This window comes from Macrobrachium rosenbergii, chromosome 20, assembly GCF_040412425.1.
Source record: "Macrobrachium rosenbergii isolate ZJJX-2024 chromosome 20, ASM4041242v1, whole genome shotgun sequence".
Taxonomy (NCBI): domain Eukaryota; kingdom Metazoa; phylum Arthropoda; class Malacostraca; order Decapoda; family Palaemonidae; genus Macrobrachium; species Macrobrachium rosenbergii.
In genome coordinates, this window is record NC_089760.1 from 4,869,278 (window position 1) to 4,892,500 (window position 23,223).

At 37.7% G+C, this 23,223-nt stretch overlaps 2 protein-coding genes across 3 annotated transcripts in view; one reads left to right on the top strand and one right to left on the bottom strand.

The window, feature by feature from the left end:
• Nucleotides 1–23,223, bottom strand: part of DAT (Sodium-dependent dopamine transporter) — a 173,933-nt gene that overhangs the window by 74,300 nt on the left and 76,410 nt on the right. Inside the window, exon 3 of the mRNA XM_067121831.1 lies at nucleotides 1,808–1,942. Within this exon, the coding sequence (XP_066977932.1) occupies nucleotides 1,808–1,942 (135 nt within the window). The remainder of the gene's footprint in view (nucleotides 1–1,807; nucleotides 1,943–23,223) is intronic.
• The window catches only part of LOC136849005 (uncharacterized), a 189,808-nt gene that overhangs the window by 56,469 nt on the left and 110,116 nt on the right, over nucleotides 1–23,223 (top strand). The window lies entirely within an intron of this gene.

Genomic DNA, 23,223 nt, shown 5'->3' on the forward strand with positions numbered 1-23,223 from the left:
ATTTTGTAAGTTTGCCTCGAGATTACCAGGTGACGTGGAAATTGGTTATAATTTGCCTCCCCGTATTGTCTCATACAGAAGAGAAATTCTACAAACTTGCTGTTATTAGTGTTTTACTTTCATAATTTTCTCAGTACAGCCCATATCGCTGAAAGATGGCGGAACCAAATGTCAGATAATATCATTTTTAGCCGTTAAGGCATGAGATTCTTATGAATTAATTTTATGGAAATCGGTGTAAAGTTAGGCCTGTAACTCTAAAACTAAACTTTAGACTTAAAAGAATTTTCACTCATTAAACACATGACAGCTTACCTCTGCCAAAAGAATATTTATTCTCTGTTAACTGATTTGCGTGAACACTAATGAATGGTTTTGGCGACACTTTGTGATGACATTCATCATGTGACTCCCTCTTTTTCGGCATAGGAACCACATCCCCTGGCTGATCCGCTCTAGATAGTTCACGTAAGGTCAGCTTCAGGAAAGTTAATTCTAGAGTCACTCAATGAACATTTCCATTACATTTCATCTAAATCTGTTCAGTCTTTCTCGAGATATTATATGTTGACAGGTTTCTAGTAGTCTTTGGATCAACTGGAAGAATTTGACGAGATTTAAAGGATTCTCATTTGAAAGAAAAATGAGGCTGAGGTTTGCTTTCTCTTGAGTGCTTTCTGGTTTTATCATTTCCTAAACTGACGTTTCTGGTGAACCATAGAAAATAATTCAGTGTCTATTTATAACCTTTTATACGTGAGCCTTATTTAATATTTATGGAGTCTTGCTTATTCCAAATTGGTTCTCCTTTGATGTACCATTCAATAAAAAAAATACTTAGATATTGTACATGAGCTAACTATTATAACATTAATTTCACATTTGCAATTTTCATTTTATATGTCCATCCTTTTTATTTTTATGCAAGCTGGTAAGTCGAGGTAGAGCTTTGCAAGTGGATTGGTTAATAATATCTAGTAATCAAACACTTTTTCTTCTGCTTTCCTTGCAAAAGTCAATTTCCTGCAGATATTTTGTGTCTCATAGATTAGCAAGGAACAGCTGCTATGATTTGACAGCAGGATTTATCTATGACATCAGATAATCTTTGGATGCTAAGATAATGCAGTCTGAGGTCAAAGTCTTTATTCTAACTCTGTCCCATATTGACCTACTGTCTTGACCAATCAGAGCTCAGCCACACGTGGAGAGATGGAGAGTGACTCTTAAGCTTTCTACCGCCTTTGGCGCTTTCATATTCACCATCGATGAACTATTAACCACTTTGCTTTCGAGCGGGATTACGAAACAGCCTGGATGGATGGCCCTTGAAAACCACTCCACCTCCCCGTATACATAATATCTTCTACCTCATTTATATTTATTATGCCACCCTCCTTCCTCCTAACCAAAAGCTTTCGTTTGTGTACTGGAACGTAAGACTTAGCTGTAAGTTTTGCTGTGAGGAGACTGTTTTTGTCATTCACTGTTTTCGAGATCGTGCTCGTGAGCGGAGATTATTCGGAGAATTCCCTAGTTTTCGTGTTTTTTTTATTTTAATCCAACTCAATCAGTTTTAGCACAGAAATGATGAACAAAGGCTACATTAACATTCACAAGAAAATGCGTTTTGTAATATAAAACACTTACCCTTGTAGGTGCATTAATTTTATTGAGCAACACCAAGACATGAATTTGTTTCCTGTAAGAACACAACACTTCCAGTAGGATCCGCGTAGGTCAATACATATGTTTGCCGAACAACACCCTTCAGCATATTTACAATACCACGCAATGATAGACTTACCCTTGAAAAGTGGCACCAGCCTACCCCAGCAAGTGATGGCGCCCTTTCGGTTGTACTGTCCAAGGGCCAGTTCCATGAAGAAGAGAGGGATGCCGCCCAGCACTAACATCACGCAGTAGGGGAGAAGGAACGCTCCTGAAGGGGAAAAATAATGAGATTTAACAAACGTGAATCACGTCTATATATATTAGTGAGGGGGAACCGAGAGAGCAGTCATTCTCTTCCAAAGTAGAGAGAGAGAAAAAGACTGTGACAGACAGACAGACAGATAGAGAGATAGTTAGAGAGACAGACTGAGAAGAGGGGGAGAGCAAGGGGGTATAGATAGATAGATAGATAGACAGACAGACAGAGAAGAGGGAGAGAACAAGGGGGTAAATAGATAGACAGACAGACAGAACAGAGAAAGGGGGTATTGATAAATAGACAGGGGAAGAAGAAGGGGGTGTAGATAGACAGACAGAGAAGAGGGGGGAGCAAGGGGGTTGCAGTCAAGCGAAGTAAGGGAGTTGTTACTGCTCCATATTATTTGATAACAGCTCCTCAGACATGACTTCCAGACTCTTTCATAATTCACCTTTTAATGATGATTGTTAACCTAAAAATCGCTAATAAAAGTAATAAAAAGAATACAATTAAATCTTGCTTCCATTCATTCATGGATTTTTTTTTTTTTGCGTCACGTTGTTTAAGCGTGTTTATAACCAGAGTAGAACTGAATGTAGATTTCCCTCCCAGGAATTTAGTGATTGTCAGCCTTGGTTTGAAACCCTTACTCTTCGGTCATTTGTAACCCCCTGCAACCCCACTCCCAACCCCAGCCATATTTCTTGCAGTCCGGCAGGACTCGATCCTCTTATCCAGCCACGCTCCCCTCTCGTCTCCCTCCAATCGGTGGGAATTTTATTTCTGTTTTTTTTTTTTTTTTTTTATCCAGGGTTTTATCATTTTAGTTACTATTAGCTCTCTCTCTCTCTCTCTCTCTCTCTCTCTCTCTCTCTCTCTCTCTCTCTCTCTCTCTCTCTCTCTTTCCGTGTATATTCATGAAATGAGGATGCATGTTATTATGGCGCTTAAGAATGTGCTGATTCACATTGATAAAATGTTAATTTTTAAGTAAAAGATTTATGCAAACATATTTGTAGTATCAGGTGTTTTATTTATATTGTGAGTGTGTTTTGTGTGTGCGCGTTTATGTCTCTCTCTCTCTCTCTCTCTCTCTCTCTCTCTCTCTCTCTCTCTCTCTCTCTCTCTCTCTCTATATATATATATATATATATATATATATATATATATATATATATATATATATATATATATGAAAGTGTGACTGGCTTCGTTTATGATACACGAAGCCTGAGAAAGGATACAAGACGTAGGGGTAAGAGAAGTAGGTCGTGAATGAAATGTAGAACGATTGATGTCTGCAGCACAAATGATAAAGGAGAGCGAAGAGAAACTTGAGAAGATCGTGGAAGAGTCTGACGTGAGGAGGAATGTGAAAGTAAAAATGAGCGTAAGCAAAATTGCGAGGGCGAATGAACACCAGAAAGATGAAGTAGCGAACGTTAATTCAGATGGTGGTAGACTGGAAATGCCTGGTTCGTATAGGTATGAATGGAATATGAAATTCAGGCCACAGGCCAAACGCTGGGTCCTATGAGGTCATTCAGTGTTGAAAATAATTTCGAGACAACTGTTAAGCTGGAATAGAGAGTAAGAAGGAGGAGAGTACAAACAGAGGTACAGTAAAAGGAATGAAAGGGGTTGCAGCTAGGGGGCAGAAAGGACGCTGCAAAAAACGTCAAGTAATGCCTACGGTGCACCGCGTGAGATGCACTGACGGCATTACCTCCCTATGGGGGTTCGTATAGGTATTTTGGATGATAGTAAAGTGTGAGAAGAGGTGAGTCGCAGAACAAGGGAAGCGAGGAAGGTAACAGGATGGGTGCAAAATATTGGCAAAGGGCCTCCAGTGTCTCTGAAAGCCAAGATGGGTTGAGGCTTAGGAGGTGAATATTATTGCTTACACAGAATAGAGCCTCGATGGCCAGGGCGGTTAGAGCAGCAGGTCGGACTTCTTAGAGGTCTGTGTCGCGGGTTCAAATCCACAGCTGACTGGTCAGAGAGGCGGACACTTTGCTATCCGTGTAGACACCTCGGGATTATGTATGTAATCAACGGATAGGTTTGCTTAAAGCAAACGGGTGTTACAGACTAATACACACACAAATAAAGCCACTCCAACATCTTCTAAAAACATAAACAGACACCTCACACGTCTCGACTGTCAACCTAACCGCGCAACAACTCCTCGCTGCTGGGAGAAAGGGCGCTGGTGACTGGTACAGTACATGTACATAAGCTAACGGGGTATAAGCGATGGCAGGCAGGACAGCCGATCGAGACTACAGTCAACCCCAAAGCCAAATCAAAGTCCTTCAAAAGAAGGCATCGTGCTTACCCCATACAAATGGGAAAACAAGCACGTTAAAAGAAAAAAAATTATTGCTTACACAGAATATGTGATGTAAGAACTGAAAGGGTAAGAAATGCGGAGATATGTAGGAGTAGTAAAAGGATTAGCATGAGTGAAATTTAGCTCTGAGTTTTTTTAGATGGTTTGGTCATGTTTGAAAGATTTAAGCATGAAACATTTGTGAAAAAAAGTATTATTCAGAAGTGTTAGAAAGGATGATAGAAAGACCTAGAGAACACTATAGACAGATGAAGTAAAATAGGCATTTCAAAGGAAAAGTCACAGTCTTTAAGAAACAAGTGAATGCTTGCAAGAGGTAAATGGTGTGGGTTGTGCGTAGGGAGTCTGACACGCTACCATCGAGCCTTTCTTGTAGCTGTATGAAACATCTAATCTTGTAAAGATTTATGCTCAAGGAGTAGATCTGATCCTGGATGTGATCGTTGGGTTGTTTTTTTCTCTGGCGCCCCCTTTGTAAGGAGAAATGGCTCTATATACACACACACACCCATATGCGTGTGTGTATGCACAATTTATAATTTTTGGGCAGTTTTTCTTGTGGGAATTTCTTTATTATAAGACAGCACTTCTCTAGTTCCCTGTAACTCTTCCTTGTCTTCAACAGCAAACCCCTTTTAAACACTGCCGACAACTGTCTCAGCCACTAAACCAACACAGCAGTGAAACTATTCTAATACAAATTGTAAAGCAGTTGTAAATTAAATCTTTAATAATAGTACAAAATACATTTCAACTTGTATTTCAGTATTTTACCTAACACTTTTCTTTATTTATTAATTTGTCAATCTATCGGTTTTTTAATAACTGATCTCTTTCTGTGTTTCCCATTACCTTCTGTTGCTTCTCTCTAATGAACACTATATTCTTTGGAAGCTTAAATTTGAAGTCAGTGGCCCTGTGGGCTTGTTCCATGTGAACAGGGTTCACCTTATGGATAATAACAATAGTAATAGTAATGATAATAATAAAATAACAAAGAACAAATTGCTGGCATATGACTCCATTACGTTTGTATGTATGTGTGTGTGAATAATTGAGTGTTTGGGAAAATATCAAGGGTAGAAGTATGTCTTGAAATACTGTTTGCAGAAGAAGAAGAGAGAAACAAAGCATCCTATCCATTGTTCCTGATGATTACGCGCACATGGGTCGTTGCTGTCTATGCCAAATATTCAATTGTTTTAGAATCGGTGGTAATTTTGTCTTTTCCTCTCAAGTGCTGTAATGCTCTTCACTACCAAATAACATTCTTGACGAGCTTGATGGCGTACACTACGCCGCGCCGGCGCTGCCCGTCTTGTCTCCCCTACCTACCACACCCTCACCCAGGGCGGATAAACAGGTTTGCAGGAAGAGGGTGGTTGTGTCATGTCTCCCCAACCTACCCCTCCCCCACTCGGAGTTTATTATTATAGATTCATCTTCACTTTCCTTATTGCCAAGATCTTGTTTTTTCTTCGTTATCTTTTGATAACAAAGATTAAATAAATGAGACGTTACTAAACATTTTCTTCTGCGTAGGGGGACAGTGTCATCAGTGCACCTCACGCGGTGCACTGTAGTCATTACTTAAAGTTCTTTGCAGCGTTCCTTCGGCCCCTAGCTACAACCCCTTCCGTTCCCTTTACTGTACCTCCGTTCATATTATCTTTCTTCCATCTTACGTCCCACCCTCCCTTAACAATTGTTTCATAGTACAACTGCGAGGTCTTCCTCCTGTTACACCTTTAAAACCTTCTTTACTCTCGGTTTCCTTTTCATCGCTGAATGACCTCATAAACCCCAGCGATTGACCTTTGGCCTAAATTTTATATTCCAATTCCAGTTCCAAAATACTTTCTTGTCTGAAAACCAAACTGCCAAGAAAAATCTGTGAACAGGTGATGTACCGTAGAAAATACAAACACTCCTTCAACATAGTGTCAGCATTGCTGAAAAGATTGCTTTGTTAATTTATTCATCTTGTTCGTTTATTTGTTTATTTTGTTCTTAGTTACTATCGTATACAGCTGCCCAAATTACGAGTCAGTGATATCGAAACGCGTATGTCTGTGCATAAAAGTTTTGAAGAGACGATTGTGCTTTATACCTAATTCTTTGTAGCCTATGTGACCCACCAATTTTCTTCTAACTTGTATTCAGTCTAGTTAATAATGAACCCCTAGCATTCTGTTCACAATGTTGTTTTAAAATGTAAAACGTATTTTTGTGCAAGCAAAAGGAAATACCTTCAGTTTATGAAGGTTCAGCAGAGACAGTGACTGGCATTGTTCTGGCAGTAACCCAATCCAACTTCATTTTCTTCCTCACTCACGTTTCAGTCTTGATATCTGACGAAGAGGAAGCCTTGCAATTATCGCGTCCTTGATGTTCAAGCCACCACCTTGCTGTTCACCGAAAACAGAAGCAGAATGTGCAAAAGGATATGACGTAATCGCAGATTGCTATGAGAGAGCTTTTCCTACGACTTCTACTTCTATGTCTTCAGCTTTGCCCATTTCTGTATGGGGTCGCTGTTTTCTATCAGCCTTCTCCACATTCCTCTTTTCTTACGAATTATTTTTTTTATTCCATGTAAAATAAGAGTTTGCTGTGTCAGCAGAGTGAAGGAAGAGATCTGATTTTAGTAATTTTAAAGTTAATGTCTCTGGTTCTTAGTAAGTATATTCAAAACGGGTTTATTAGTCTATTAGCCTTATCCACAATGCGTTCCATCGAAATGCCTGGAAAAAGACTTAAGTGCGCGAATATATTCGCCAGTTTTAGAAAAAAATGAGAATAGTCTGTTGTACATAGAGTCTTTTTCGTTAACAGCAAGTTCTCTAGCTGACCAAGTAGGGTAGGCCTATTGGTTATACTGTGCATTGTCTCGTCCTGCCTACTTGCAAACCTCACTGAATTTGAGACTTGAGACTCGATAAATGGGAATCTATTCTCTTTAAAGTATGAAAGTACTGTGAGAAAGACCGTTTATTAAAGTTTAGAATAGAAAAAGTCATGGAGCATTACGGTGGCCAGTAATCGAAGGCAACTCCAACCCTGGCAGTTTTTCATTTTCGCAGTGACAAATATATGATTAAGGCAGAATCATGGCCTGCTCTGCGGAAGCAGTTTGTTGACGTGCACTACAGAAGGGAACAATAGTGCTAGGCGTCCGTCAAAGTGTTGCTGGTGACAGCTTTTCCCTTTTTCTTTTTGAGTGGTGTTAGTGTGAAAGTCATCACTGTACCGACATGTGTGAAGTTTGCGTAAGAGAGTGTATCATGTAAATTATCCTTATATAGCAGAAAACGAAGGAAGAGCGAGAACTAAAATTTTATTTTTCATCAAAGCGTTCGGTTTAGATTCCCATGCAATAAAGTTCTGGATGCGGATGACATTTCTTTCGTTGGCGAATTCGAACCCTGCCTCCTTGAACCCATATCAAACCTTTTGTGAAAACACTTCAACTAGTTTCTCTCCCTCTCTCTCTCTCTCTCTCTCTCTCTCTCTCTCTCTCTCTCTCTCTCTCTGTGTGTGTGTGTGTGTGTGTGTGTGACTGTCTCGAGTTGTAGCTCCTGTCCCCTCCCCGGGACTGGGTCATCTCCCTGGAGTATAGGCATCACGACGGTAATTAAGTCTTCCAATCTTTATTATACGTGATATATGGACCACGTGGGTGTGCAATTTGCTAGAATTAAAATTCGTCACGTAATAGTATCCCCCCCCGTACATTTATGGTTTTCTTCGTATCACTAAAAAGTATGACCTCCTTTACCCTGCGTTTTACGTGTGTATAAATCGTGAATAGTTATATTAACAGAATGACGTTATGACTGCCGCTTCGCCAACAATAGTGCTCGCGAAGATACCAAGTGGCAGTGGAGTAAGAAGGCTTATACTGTGCGTGATTGTCGTACGGAGGATTACGCTCAGCGAGCGAAAGCTTATGCCCCCGTTTCACATTCTTTCGGTCGGAGGACGTTTGGCCGGTTTAGTTTTCTTTTCAAATAACCACTTGACATTCCCTCACTTCAGTGAGAGTCGAGGTTTTGTTTCCAGAAGAGCATTTTCAGCTGTTAAACTGACCGTTGTTTTTAAGAAATGAACTGAAAAGGAGCCGAAGACTGAGTGACAGCTAAACCTTCCGATAAAGGTCATCTGCTGTAATCACGAACATCACGTCGTCAGATGCCGCTACACTTACTGTTTTCATAGGCGTAACTGGCCATCACTCCTGTCATCTGCCTGCCTCATTGTAAAGGCGATTAATAATATCCGTAATTTGGGTATTTAATGCATTCATCTTATAATACAAGAAGATTGATGTATAGAAAATCAAATTTTATTAATCCGCTTTCCCATTTTCAGTCAGGAAAGAGTGGAAATCAAATTTTTCTCACGGAATTAGTTTTATTTTATCCATAAAGCTTTGATCACTCATTTCCTGTATTTTTTTTTTTTATATGGGACAGAGATTAATTAGGAAAATATTCGAGTCTGTTTGATTAAAAATGATAACGGTAGTGATAAAAATAATAATGCTGATCATTAAATTCCAGGCACGAGTAAGCGGGCCATTGTCCGGCTTAGCTGGAAAGTCCCTCCTCACTTCAAACAGCTTCGTATCCCGAGTCCTAGAATCCTGCGAGCAATCCTTTTCTTTTTCCGAAAAACGCAGCTTCGTATCCCGAGTCCTAGAATCCTGCGAGCAATCCTACGTTTCTTTGTTCGAAGAACGTTTCCTTTCCGCCTACTGCTAGGCTCTGGGCTTGGCTCCCCTTGCTTCTGTTTTCGCCGATCGCTGTCACCCTCTCTCTTATAGGGGATCGATCCTTAATTCCTTTAGGTGAGCTCCACCGTCTTCCCTCCGCTCTCTTGTGCTACAACCCACGCATATATTTAATACAAATATATACATACATACACACATATGTATATGTATATATATATATATATATTAATATATTATATATATATATTATATATATATATATTAAACTTTATCACTTAGTGGGTCTGTGTATTAACACAATTAATAACAGGACCTCATTTAAACAGGCTGGTGTTTAGCGGAGATATTTATTCTGAGTTAATATCTCCGCTAAATATCATCCTGTTTAAATGAGGTCCTGTTATTGATATATACATATATATATATACTATATATATATATATATATATATATATATATATATATATATATATATATATATATATATATATATATATATACATACATACATATATTATATATATATATATATATATATATATATATATATATATATATATATATATATATATTTGTCAACTACATTGAAACTTACAGCTTCGGTCAAGCTTTAAGTAACATTCTAAAATGAGAAATTTCAGACCAATAAACAACCTTAGGTTCGAGTGTGGAATTAAATAATAAAATATCTTATTCCCTTTTAGAATTAAAGCTGATAATCGCTTTGTGGATGAGAGAGAAAATGTATAAAAACTCGAAATTGTATTTCAGAAGTTATCTCCCCGAACGTACTGTATAATTGTGGAAAACGCCATTTCCTGCAAGACCCGGAAGAACTGAGCTGAATTCCATTCCTATATCGGGAACTTGTAATGGATAGCTTAAATCCAAGGAAAGGATAGAAGGTATACTATTTTTTGTATTAGCTATTCCAAGCTAGGTAATCGCTGATAAACTACCGTTAGCAAGTTTTTCTACCTCCTACTGATTATAAAATAATGGGAAAATAATATCGGGAAAATAATATATATATATATATATATATATATATATATATATGTGTGTGTATATATATATATATATATATATGTATATATATATATATATATATATATATATATATATATATATATATATATATATATATATTATATATATATGTGTTTGTGTATGTGTACATCTTTGTCAAATTTTCATTGTCATTCAAATTCATAAGTTTGCTAATTTTATATTTCTGTGTTTTGTGTAATGTCCTACCGTACCTTTGCCAAGATTTTGCCAATATTGAGAATATAAAAACGGTAGTGACTTGTCTTTCATTATCGTCATCTTCTCTTAGATAGTGCGGCCAATTATGAAAATTATACATTGTACCATGTATGAAATGCGAACGATTGCCCTCATGAATTTACTGACGTACGAATATACACATGGCCTTCATACTTTTCAGAGTCTGAAATTTCAATAGCTTTACCGCTATTTGTCTCACACCGCACTGGGGTACAATAGCAGCGAAAAGGGTGAAATTGAATAGGATTTTTAATGATATCCCGTGGCATGGACGGACAGCTTCATTTTTTTGATCCGTTGGGTAAATTCGCGATGATATTTGGCGTTCCTCTGCACAAACAGGCCAGCTATTCAGTCGCTTCCAATCTATTCGCCATTTTCACAGTTTTTGTTCCCCGATTCGGTCACTTTTGTCTCACTTATCGATTTTATTGTTCCACATTATTCTATTTCTTCTCCTCAGGCAATGATCAAACGTCAAAGAATTTGCATTTCCAGTATAACTAGATTTATTTATTCTGTTAGTTATGTGGACGAGGAAAGAACTTCTATACAAATATTAAAATAAACGCGAATAAGAACTGTATATTCACACTGTGGAAAGAATGTGTTAAAATCTCCGAAAAAAAAACACTAACACGCGCAGACACAATTCATCATGCCCGTCGTCACTGTAAGAAAAGTCATCATCATAAATTGTGTCAGCTCTTGGTTTATTATGGTCATTTTTGTTTCGATGCTCACTGTATATTCACCATTTTCTATATCATTTTCTGCGTTTTTTGTCATGCTTATATGCTTTGGTAGCTGTTAATTGTTTTCATTCATTTTCTTAGCTTTCTGTGTAATCTCCTTATCTTTCAAGATTGAGATAAATGTTTGCTCTGTTGCTTTTTGGTATTTCGTTACTTTTTTTGCGGTTTTTCTTTTTTTTTATTTTAAACACGATCTGAAATAATTAGGTAAGTAAAAATTTGATTTTATTGTTCATAACGACAACTGGTGTTTAACTGTGTTTTTACTTGTTTATTTATTATTATTATTTTTTTTTTTTTGCCCGCTGTTTACAGTCCAGGCCATCCGGTTATTGGCCTGCCTCTTCGCTATATGTTCGTTTCTCTGCCGAGATTAAAGTTTTTGAAAGCACTTTAATATTGATTACTATCCATTTCAGGGACCGCGAGTCATCGTTTTTCTCAAATATCTTTCAAACTAATTATTTGATCGAAATGGTACTTTGCCTCAGTGCACAAGACACTTCCCGCTAATTTTTGCTGATATAGTGCATTGTCAACTGGTGTTAATTTAGGTATTTACTCTTGGCTTTCACGGTGTTGCCAAGCATCGCCAACCTATGCATTCGAACGTCCTTTATCTCAACCCCGTCACTCCCTCCCTTTCCCTTCCCTCCCCTTCCCTTCCTTATCCCTCCCTCACCCCACTTTCCTGGCCTCCCCGTCTCCGCCCCCCCCCCACCCCATTCCTTTCTATTATATTATCTTGAGAAATATTAGATGTTATAAATATGTTGGTTTTTGTAGATTCTGTGATCATTTGATTATTGTTATTGTATTTACTTCAAGTTACATAAATGGGAATAGGCTAAAAAAGAGCGTATGACCTTCACCTCATTCACCCAGTATAATGTACCTTGCTATCACAATCTCTTCAATCCTTTAAGCCCCGTATCGACGTGTTGACTACGATCTGGTAAGATAAGGCAGCCACAATTAAGTCACAGTTTAACCTACAACCCAGTATGTAAATTACACTGCTCTCGCCTTATTTCCCATGACGTCTGTAACGCGATCATATGGCCTGTGTGCCCCAAATACGTACAGAAGCACGGAGTAAAAAAATAATATTCATAGTCAGTTAGGCAATCGTAAAAAATGAACGAATGTCACAATTTTTTTATCTTTTAAATATATATTTTGCATAGAAACGACCACATTACTGAAACGAGTGTAGCTATTATTGATTGAATAATGGTGAGACTTTTATATATATATATATATATATATATATATATATATATATATATATATATATATATATATATATATACTCCAGGAGTGTGATAGAGACAAAGTAATAGATATGATAGTAGAGAGATCGATACATTGATAGATTGATTGACCAATATGCTTGTGTTTTTTGCGTGTGAGTATACGTTATGAAGATTCACTTACCTATTGAGATTAATCATTAATTTATTGTCAGCTTTCTCCATTTTGCATATCCGGCGGCCGACAGACAACCTCTTATCATTACGGTATTACCCGACACGCCAAGTACTAGTAACCAAGGCCAAGCGAGACAAGGTCTACCCGATTGGGTGGAGTCGCCTCCCGCCTGGGTAACCACGTAGGCGATGACGTATCTTGGAGGTCACTGTTCATCACGGCAATTCAGCTGCTGACGCAGTAAGGAGGTAGACAAAGCTCCGCCGACATGGGGGATTTGGCGGGAAGTGAGAAGACCTTCTCTTTCTCTTTGCCTTGCTATTAACAGAAAACTTTAGGAAAAATTAACCATTATTATGGTCGTTACGTCAAACCTCGCTATCCTTTTCAATTATGAACTCTCCAATTATCTGCTGGTATTGAAAAATATCATGGAAAACGGTATTTTATTGCATGTTGTAAATTACAGAGAGGTATAGGGGGGAGAGATGAAAAAACAGCGATAAAGAAAGAGAGAGAGAGAGGGAGGGAGGGAGGGAGAGGGAAGAGATAGGGATAGCGGATGTTCGATTCTGTAAATTAGTCCTGCTGACCCATGCAACTTTACCTTTAAAAGTCAAGAGTAAACGCCTTAATTAATACCATTTGACAATGCACTATATTACCAAAAATTAGGGGGAGGTGTCTCGTACACTGTGTCAAAGTGCCATTTCGATCAAATAATTAGTTTGAAAGATATTTGAGAAAAACGATGACTCGCGGTCCCTGAAATGGATAGTAGTATCTTTAAAGATGAAGAATGGGTGAGCGATTCACTTTTACGTGTTGTATCCAAGAGTCAAGTCATACATATAGGCCGAAGGTCAAATGGAAATTAACACCTTGACCTTAACCTTTGTACTTTACCAGATAGTAATTTCATGTTTGCCATGCATGCTCCACAAATGGAGCCTTGAGCTGGCTGGATGGAGGCCATACTTAGAGGTCATAGTTCAGATAGGAATTTGGCACCACCTGGGACATTGGGTTTCACAAGCAGACCTTGTTTTCATTGTTCTGACATGCGTCCAAATGAAAGGGAGTCTTGCCGCAGCCTCAGAGCGCCTGACGAAAACAAAAAGTACTTCACACAATGGCCTTCGTGAAAAGTTTCAAAACTGGGACATTTATTTCACACTCACTGCACGCACTAGCACCAAAAGTTCATTTTTTTTTTATTAATATTTTCATTATCATCGTCATTATTATTGTTTTAGAATATTTTGCTTTCATTTCGAAAATAGTAAATGGAAAATTAAAACGGGTGTATGTGTGTGTGTGTGTGTGCGCGCTCTTGTGCGTTTTACGTGTTGTCCATTGTTTTGCTACCTTAATAATTCAGCGTAAAATATAAGTTGACTACGGAAACTGGCTCTTCCTACGCTGCACTAATGCTGATATATTTTTGGTGTAGTAAGATATATATATATATATATATATATATATATATATATATATATATATATATATATATATATATATATATTTATAATATATATATATATATATATATATATATATATATATATGTATATATATATATATATATATATATATATAATATATATATATATATATATATAATATATGTAAGTTGTTGTGTGTGTGAGTTGTATTTATGAGGGTCTGGGCGTCTTAGACACTAAAATTTCTGACAAGCGTAAAACGATGCTGTTGAATTCTCACGAAGGAAATGTGCACTCCAATTAGATCATTGGTCCCAAAATACTGGGGCATTATCAATTTTCACTCAGACTTTCTCCAGTAAGAGCGCGAGACCGTTTTACATATATCTGTTATTCTTAATTCCTAGATTTTTTTTTTCGGATATGCACGATTACAAAATGCTGAATATTAAGGATATATTGAATTCATTGACTTTACCTACAACAACAGTGTTCGATCCCAAATATGTAAAAATGTTTTGATTTATTCATAAGAATCGGAATCCTCAACCAAATATTCCGTGAATACTCTGTTATTCGTGTAAATTTGAATTGTATATTTCGTGAATATTCTGTTATTCGTGTAAATTTTAATTGTAGCTTATATTCACAGTCACGATTTATTCTGAACACTTCCCCTAGGCCTAGACCTACCAGTAAAACTATCTTATGAGTATCCAGCTCAGTTGATTTTTCTCAAGACCCTCGTTGCTTATGGTCTACTTCAAGACTCTAACCCTCTGTATATTTATGAAGCATTGTCCTCACACCATATTATGTCTAAAGAAAACATCGTCCTTCCTGCATATATTAAGACCTGAAAGGTGTTCGAAGTCAGAGGGTGTTCATTGATTATCGACTTTTCATTATGAGGCTTCTTTAGCCATTTTCATCTTAATTATTCCTCGTTAGTGGATTGCATTTTTCTGGGGGAAATGTTCCTGGGTTTATCAGGCAATTGTTTATAAACGAAAGTGAAAGATTAGTCTGCTTTGTCCTGCGCTGAATACAAGCGAATTTTCGGTTGTTTGTGAACAATACTTTTCCCTATAACCCAGTGTTCTGTTATGTATTCACGATCAGTCTTGTACTTCGTTACTCCCGTAGTTGACAAAATCTCATTCCCTTAGTAATAAGATCTCTGTAATGTGTTTAGGGTCAACATGGCACCTCCTAGTCCCTCGAGGGACTGGTCTAGATGAAGCACAAAACTTGTTTCCCTTTTCAGGCACGCATTTGTATGTTTGCAGACGCGCACACGCGATTTCGAAACGGTGACGTTGTTTTGGCTAAATTTCATATTGAATGTTCAGTGAATAACTTATTTGACGCCTTTGGTAGAAAAATCGCGTTAACCTTGAAGTAAATATAACTTACAGCCTTCGGTAAATCTTGAAATCTTGTATGGGAAAACCGTGACTCTACATATTAATTACGAAGCGCTGAAGGCGAAGGTCAAGGAGTCTTGAATTTCGAGTAGAAAAAAAAAAATACTTATCGCATCATTAAGAATGCAAATGAGATTTTTCTTCTAGAAACCCTTGAGGCATCGTTTCTGTCTTTGGTTTGCTTCTTTTCTTTCGACTACATTTCCCTTTCAGACCACAATATTCCTGTCTCCCGCCTTTCTCCTCGGAGCTACTTGTCCCCGAATAATCGTTGCGCGCGGAAGAGCTCTGCGGAGTCAGGTGATTTCCTCCTTTTAATATCACGGCACGGAACGAGCGAGGAGGGCACATGGTGAAGAGAGGTATAAGACAGAGAAGAAAACCCTTAGGAAAACCCGTGAAGGATTCTGCCACGGGCTGTGAGTGAAGGAGGCCCATTGTAAGGGCTGTATCCTCCGCCCCTACCCCCACCCTTCTTTCCATCCCAACCTGTGGTAACAATAGTGGCTACGCTCTACCATCTCCATTGGTGGCCATTGTTAATGATACTAGGCTCAACCTGAACTTCATACTTAACCCCCTCTCTCTCTCTCTCTCTCTCTCTCTCTCTCTCTCTCTCTCTCGGGGCTAAACATTACATAATGACTAGGAGTAAGATTTTCAAAACTCTTTAAGATTTTCCAAGTTTGCCTGGATTGCAGGAATTAGTCAATCGTCATAATTGGCTGAATATGTGGATAGCGTTTTACAAGGAAAATCCTGCTGTATAGTATGAGTTACAATGTATTTTATTTCCGCACCAAGGTCTTAAAAGTGCAGGTAATGGATTTTAGTATGTGTAACATTAGTACAGATATAATAATACTGACAAAAATATTCGTAATTTTAGCAGCAAACAATATAGGAACTTAGTTTATGTTCCCCGTTAATTATAAATCTAGAACATACCTGAATGCTTATGCATATATGGGCATACCCGCCCACTTTAGACGATCTTACTGTTGCACGTGGAGTCCAGCACCCGAAGCAGTACAACTTGAGTTAACACTATGCACGAATGCTCTCCCTCTCCCGATTGCTTAATATGACGAATGAAGTTAAGAGCTGCAATTTGATGCGCGAAATTCTGGTGACTGCAATTACGCTTAAATGATGCCTGGGAATCGTAGGAAGAGCTGAAGCCGCTATTTTTATTTGAAGGCTCTCCACTCGTTCAGCGGTGCTCACTTGCCTACATTATTCTGGTTGATGGGAATAAGTCATTCGATTCCGTGTGTCCCTCATTTCAGAACATTTTCCTTCCACTGCACATTGTAGGGTCTTCTCTTCGCGAGGGATGAAGGTGGTTGTGTATGCACGACTTTGAGTGATCATATATCTAACTTTATGCGCCGGTAGTTTGTCATTTCGCATTAGTTTTTTCTCACGCTGTGTAAACGTGTATTAATATAAAATGTAGTTGCTTCCTTACCTCGAAGTACTTTTGGATGTCTTTGAGAAGGGTTAACTTTCATTAGCATTTAATGGTAATATTTGGGTTAAAAACTAGAATCTGTAAAGATTGAGGCCAGAAGTCTATGGTTGCTAAAGGCCATAAATGCAGTTCAGAAATAATATTCCAAACATGTTTTTGAAAATATATTCTTTCCCTAAAAGAAAAGTACTCTAAAAGATTTTGTCATATGCACATCCCTTCCTTTGAAATGTCAATGAACCAAATATTCAAGAACCCTTTTTTCTACAGCACAGGAGTGTTCCACAAGCTTAAAATTTCACATTTTGGTAGTGGTAATTTCCCAGATGTTGATCTGTTTTAGAGTCTTAAATGAAGAGGTTTGCAGCATTCAATTTTTTTATGGCCCCATGTTTACAGTCGTTGGACATCCAGTCATGCCCCTGACTATCCGTCTGCTAGTGTTAAGATTTTTTGTGATCGACAAAGCCTTTTAAACTGTTCCACTGTAAAGTTTATATGCACAGTGAAGTCGTTCAAGGTCATATTAGATGCCAATGACCAAATAGGAATTGGCCATTGTAGGGAGCATTGCGTTTCACAAGCAAATCTTGTTTGCTTTTTAAAGCAAATAAATAAATATATTGTCCTTTCGGATAGTATTTTTGTTGCCCGGTGCATATTTCGTAAATGTATAGCAATTTGACTTCTTATTTTGCTAATCGATGTAGTGCATCAAGTCTAAAGTCAAGGAATATTTGTACTCGACAATCCGTAGCTTATCGACCGGGCTGCCCAAGAAATTGTTACGGGCTGGCTTAGAGCAAGAGCCCGTGCTAAGACTGGCTCCATCTAAAACAGCAGTCAAAAAGCGTAAATTGAGGAAACTGCTTAGTTTTGGGTGTAACACCAGCAAATGAATGTAGTGATGTTTTTGAGATGGATAAAAATTAAAAGCAAAGAACTCAAAGAAAATAGAAGAAGAAAAAGAAAAGGAAGACGGCCTTAAAAGCAGATTAGATTTAACTAGTCCAAGTGCTTATGAAAATCGTGGGAAGAATGAGACCCAGTCCCTTATGAAAGCAAATAATTTCTTTACATAGTCCCTAGGAAATATAAAATCAATAATGGCATAAAATATACTGTAAAGTGGCTATTTGTATAAACTGAAAACAGAATAGGAAAATTTGAGCAACAAATAACATTTTGGTAGAAATATGTTAGATGGGGACAACAGCTTTCACGGACGTTACAGTGATTTCATTCGCGTAATCGGTAAATGAAGTGACAAAACATAAGCCTAAAGCAACGGAGTGTGTCAGCCTTTGTTAAAGAAAATGCCTGAAGTCATGAGGAAAAGATCCATCACTTCTCTCTCGCTGTCGCTGGTCTTCGACCTCACACATACTCGCACTTGTTGAGCCGGTTTTGACCACTTGTTGAACGCCATGACTGCTCCACTCTTCATGCTGCTACTACTCTACTCTGCTCTGGTTGTTATTAATGGTTAAGGTGACAAGGACTGAACGCTACCCGCTCCTTCCCCCAGCCCCAGCCAGCCATCCTCTCTTCAATATCACGGTAAATAAGATTAAACTCCTCTGCTGTCTTCCATCCTGTAAAGGTTCACGCACAAGAAGTCTAAATGCTCTCTCTCTCTCTCTCTCTCTCTCTCTCTCTCTCTCTCTCTCTATATATATATATATATATATATATATATATATATATATTATGTGTGTATATATATATATGTAATTTTTTATATATATATATATATATATATTATATATATATATGTTTGTGTCTGTTTTTTCGATATGCACATGATTATGCAGTTATGGATGTGTCTGTTTTGACCACGCGGTTTGCGGGATGATTATTTCTTTGGTTCTTGATAGATGAAATGACAGTGATTCTTTCTTGTAAGTACGATCGGATGAGATATCCTTTTTTGTCACCTCGAGAATTGAGTTGTCCTTGAAAGGCCATTTTCTCTCTTGTGTAAAGATTATATATCATCATTAGTGCAGAAGCTCCTTATATTTAGTGATATTCGGAAGGATGATTATTGATATGCACGAATACTTACGATTATTTATTGGATATTTTACTTCCTCTGCTCAGTCACTCTGCCGGCCTCTTGAGACTTGTTTTAACCTTAGGGGTTTCTGATCAGACCTGATTGATGTAGCATTTTTAGACTTCATTTGGGGAGAGAGAGGAACATCAACCCTGCACTCAACTCTCCTCTTTCATCCGGACTTGGGTTGACAGACTGCATCTTACTCTCACAAATGATGAGTGACATTTTTAGCGTTTCCATTGCTTTGTATTTTGCAACACACAACAAATTCATTTGCCAGGCTATTGGCTTCTGAGTGTCCTAAATCTTGGTCTCGATATTAATGAAATTCTCGGGAAGTTAATCTATATATACGAGCCCATTTTAGGAGTAATAGCCTGAATGATTAATTAATTATAGGGAGTTTTATGGTTCTAGGAGTAAAAGGAAATAGGTGTGTATTACTTGGGTTTTTTCAAACTTTTAAACGAGGTTGCCCTTGTTTGAGATATCCTCATTGACATTCCGTAGCAAAATAAAATAATGAGTAAGGGCTTGCCGGAAAAGATTCAGTAAGCGAAACTTGTGCACGTTCCCAGAAGGATGATGTTGCAACCTACATTGGCAACACAGAACTTCCCCTTGAGTTATCCCAAATTGACGGCAATCAGGTAATTGAGTCATTATCTTGAGCAACTGCAGTTGAGTAAGATTACGAAACTCGTATGTGTGCGTATGTTTACCAGGATACACAACGCGTTTATTTTGTTTTTTACTACACGCCTTTTTTCTCGTGGCTAGAGTGGGGCCTTAATAAGTCTTCGGATGAGGTTGCAAGCCTATACTTTACGAACCCTGGTTAAGATCACTCCAGACTGCCATTAACCTCATTCACTGATTAGGGTCGCTTGATATGCGAGGATGCAACTAATCAGGCAACCATTGTAAGATAAAATCATGCACGACAAAATCACTTACGCATATAGTTATATATATATATATATATATATATATATATATATATATATATATATATATATATATATGACTATTTATCACATCACCATGATTCATATATCAGAAAGCTACAAACGTCCTTTAATATCCAATTCACTCTACCTCGGAAGTAATATATTTTCATATATGTTACCGAAGGGGAATTTTTAGTTGATAATAAGTCCACCGTCCCGTGGGGTCGAACCAGCGACGGACGAGGAATCAGGACTACAGTGACACACTAACCAGTCGGAAAATATATTACTTCCGAGGTAGAGTGAATTGGATATTAAAGGACGTTTGTAGCTGATTATTTATATATATATATATATATATATATATATATATATATATATATATTATATATATATAATATATATATATATATATATATATATTTATATATATTATATATATATATATGTTATATATATATGTATGCATGTATGTGTGTATGTTTGTATACAAATATACAAAGGAACGTATGTTTGTGTAAATAGTTAATTTTTTATTGATCAACTTTCATAAACAATAGTTAACATTGACCCACAAACAAAAAACACTACAACATTCACTACTATATGCACACTTTACCTTCTGGATCGAGGATCGACCTCTGTGCAGAAAACTGCCACAGCATTAGAGCATTCATCCATTTACTCAGAAGGCTTGTCAGCAGAGCGTTGCGCCATCCGCTTCTGTCTTTCACACACTCTCGAGGCTTCTGAATATTAAGGCTTTCGGTTCTGATTCCTCTTTCCTGTCATCTGTACAAAATGAAACTTAGGGCTTCCTCTCCTTTAGCTTCTAACACTTCCGAATTATACTCTTTTTACCAGCTCTCTTCTTTCAGCCTTCCCAAATGTCCGAATCTACTGGCAACACGTTGCACTTCCTTTCATCTATAATTTCTCTCCCGTTCAGTTCTTCTTGCGCCACATGCACTATACAAACTTCTTTTTTTTTTTCTATTTTTATTTTCGTTTAAGAATCCATACATGCATTCCCGCGTTGGATTCCATAGACACTCCAGATCTCTTCCCAGTCTCTTGCTCACATTCTCCTACCTTCCTCGCTTTGCCATTCTCTGACTCACCCCTTCCATCATGCTGCCATTATCCGTTATGATAGACTACCGAGTGCCTATTTGAATCAAACGCTTTCATCCTTCCCCATTCCTCCCTCCATTTACACCTGATTTTCACTCCTTACAACTTTGCGTTGAAGTATGTTGGTCTGCATTGGTCTGCATCTGACCTGTTACTTCACTCCATCCGTGATGATATTGGACGAACTGGAAGACATAACACACCTATGTCTTAGACTCACTTTCTATGCCGATGTATGTCACACCTTTTTTCGCAAAATCGTTTCATAACAAACTCTGATCCACACTTGTCTTCCCATACTTCTGTGTCTTTGTCATTGGTCTCATTGAAAACCCTACTTTATCTTTATATAGATAGAGAGAGAGCGCATGCATGTATGAGAGAGAGAGAGAGAGAGTTTTGTGTACAATAGTGTATTATATGAAGTAGTTATAGATCAGCCTTGATACTGTATATTTGTTAAAGATGATTGGTATTAAAAAACAGAGCTTTCTCCTACAATCGCACCCTTATCAGGCTACCGATTTTTATATGATAAATAACCAAGGTATATTTATATAATACGCACACAGACATATATATATATATTTCTAATATATGCTTTCTTCCTTGTCTAATTTTTTTAATCAAAACTTTGCTGTCCACCTTCTTTGGTCCCTGAAGAACTGTTACGACCCTACAAGTTTTGCCGTTACTTCAGGCTCCTTCATCATACACTTTAGAATTTTTTTTTTTTTTTTTTTTTACCCATTCATCGAGTACATTTCTCTCTTTCAGTTACACAGACGAAAGTGGTCAGCCGGGCAGTTGTACTATTGTCACCATACCACAGCATCTGGCCTCAATCCTATCAGCTCTAGTTGCTTTTCCGTCCTCCGACCTTTTAATTGCCTGCCTCATGTCCTCTCCAACCATTTCCACAACGAAAAAAAGTCATTTTCATAAACGTCTTATACCCTGTCTTAAATCATATCTTCCTCTCTTCTAGCCTTTGCACTTGGTAACCCTTTAAAATACTGAATATTTGTATGTATGTATGTATGTAGTATATATATATACAGTATATATAATGTGTGTGTATATACATGTATGTATGCAAGTACAATGCGTGTTTCTCGTTTATCCCCACCGCCATCCCTAAACTAAAGGGTCGGTGGCCTTGATACTTCATCTGTTTCTATCAAAAGCATCTCCATTTTATCACGCCATTTGATACTTTGCTTCTCTCTTGATCTTCTACCCATAACAGGTTCCACCCAAACCCTCTTCACTCCTTCTCATTGGACTGGTCGATATCGTTCTCGGCTAGCACTGTGCTGGGCCCGCGTTCGATTCTCCTACCGGCCAATGGAGAATTAGAGGAATTTATTTCTGGTGATAGAAATTCATTCCTCGCTATAATGTGGTTCGGATTCCACAAGAAGCTGTAGGTCCCATTGCCAGGTAACCAATTGGTTCTTAGCCACGTAAAATAAGTCTAATCCTTCGGGCCAGCCCTAGGAGAGCTGTTAATCAGCTCAGTGGTCTGGTTAAACTAAGATATACTTAACTTAATTAAGCCACAAATATCATTATATATGCAATTCACTTCCTCGGGAATAACTTACACCCAAGGGGAATTACAATTGAAAAGTGCTTCGTCCCCGGTAGAATTTGAACTGCTGCTAGGTTTAGAAACAACAGTGAACTGTGACTTTGATTTCCTTGTCCGTGTGGGAGTATATGTATGAATTTTTATATGTGGGTATGTATGAATAAATATACAGTCACTCATATACTGTATGTCAATGATTATAGCCTTGTTTTTGCATAACGACTGTTTTTTTCATTTATCTTAAGGCGTTGCAAGGTTTTCATCTCAGGGCAATTACGAGTTTATCTTGCGTCATTTAATTGTTCCAACATTTAATTGGAAGGTACTTTAGTGCGTGTGGTCGGAGTTAGTTCTGTGTTGCTTGAAAGCGCTTAATCATTTCATTCTTATATTCATGATTATGTCTCTTTTTAAGAATTTCTCATTGACTAAATCATTCATGTTATGCTTTCGTTTCTCAGTTTTGTGTGTCAGTTAGAGGTATTTAGTTACAGCCTTTGTATTATTTTTTTTATGAATGAAAGGGTTCTCTTCTGATATTTTCACGAAATATACTACAACCTTTCAAAGAACATTGACAGGGTGAGCGAGAAAGAACGAGAGATTGAAAGAAAGCGTTAGAAACAAGTTAGGTGAAAAT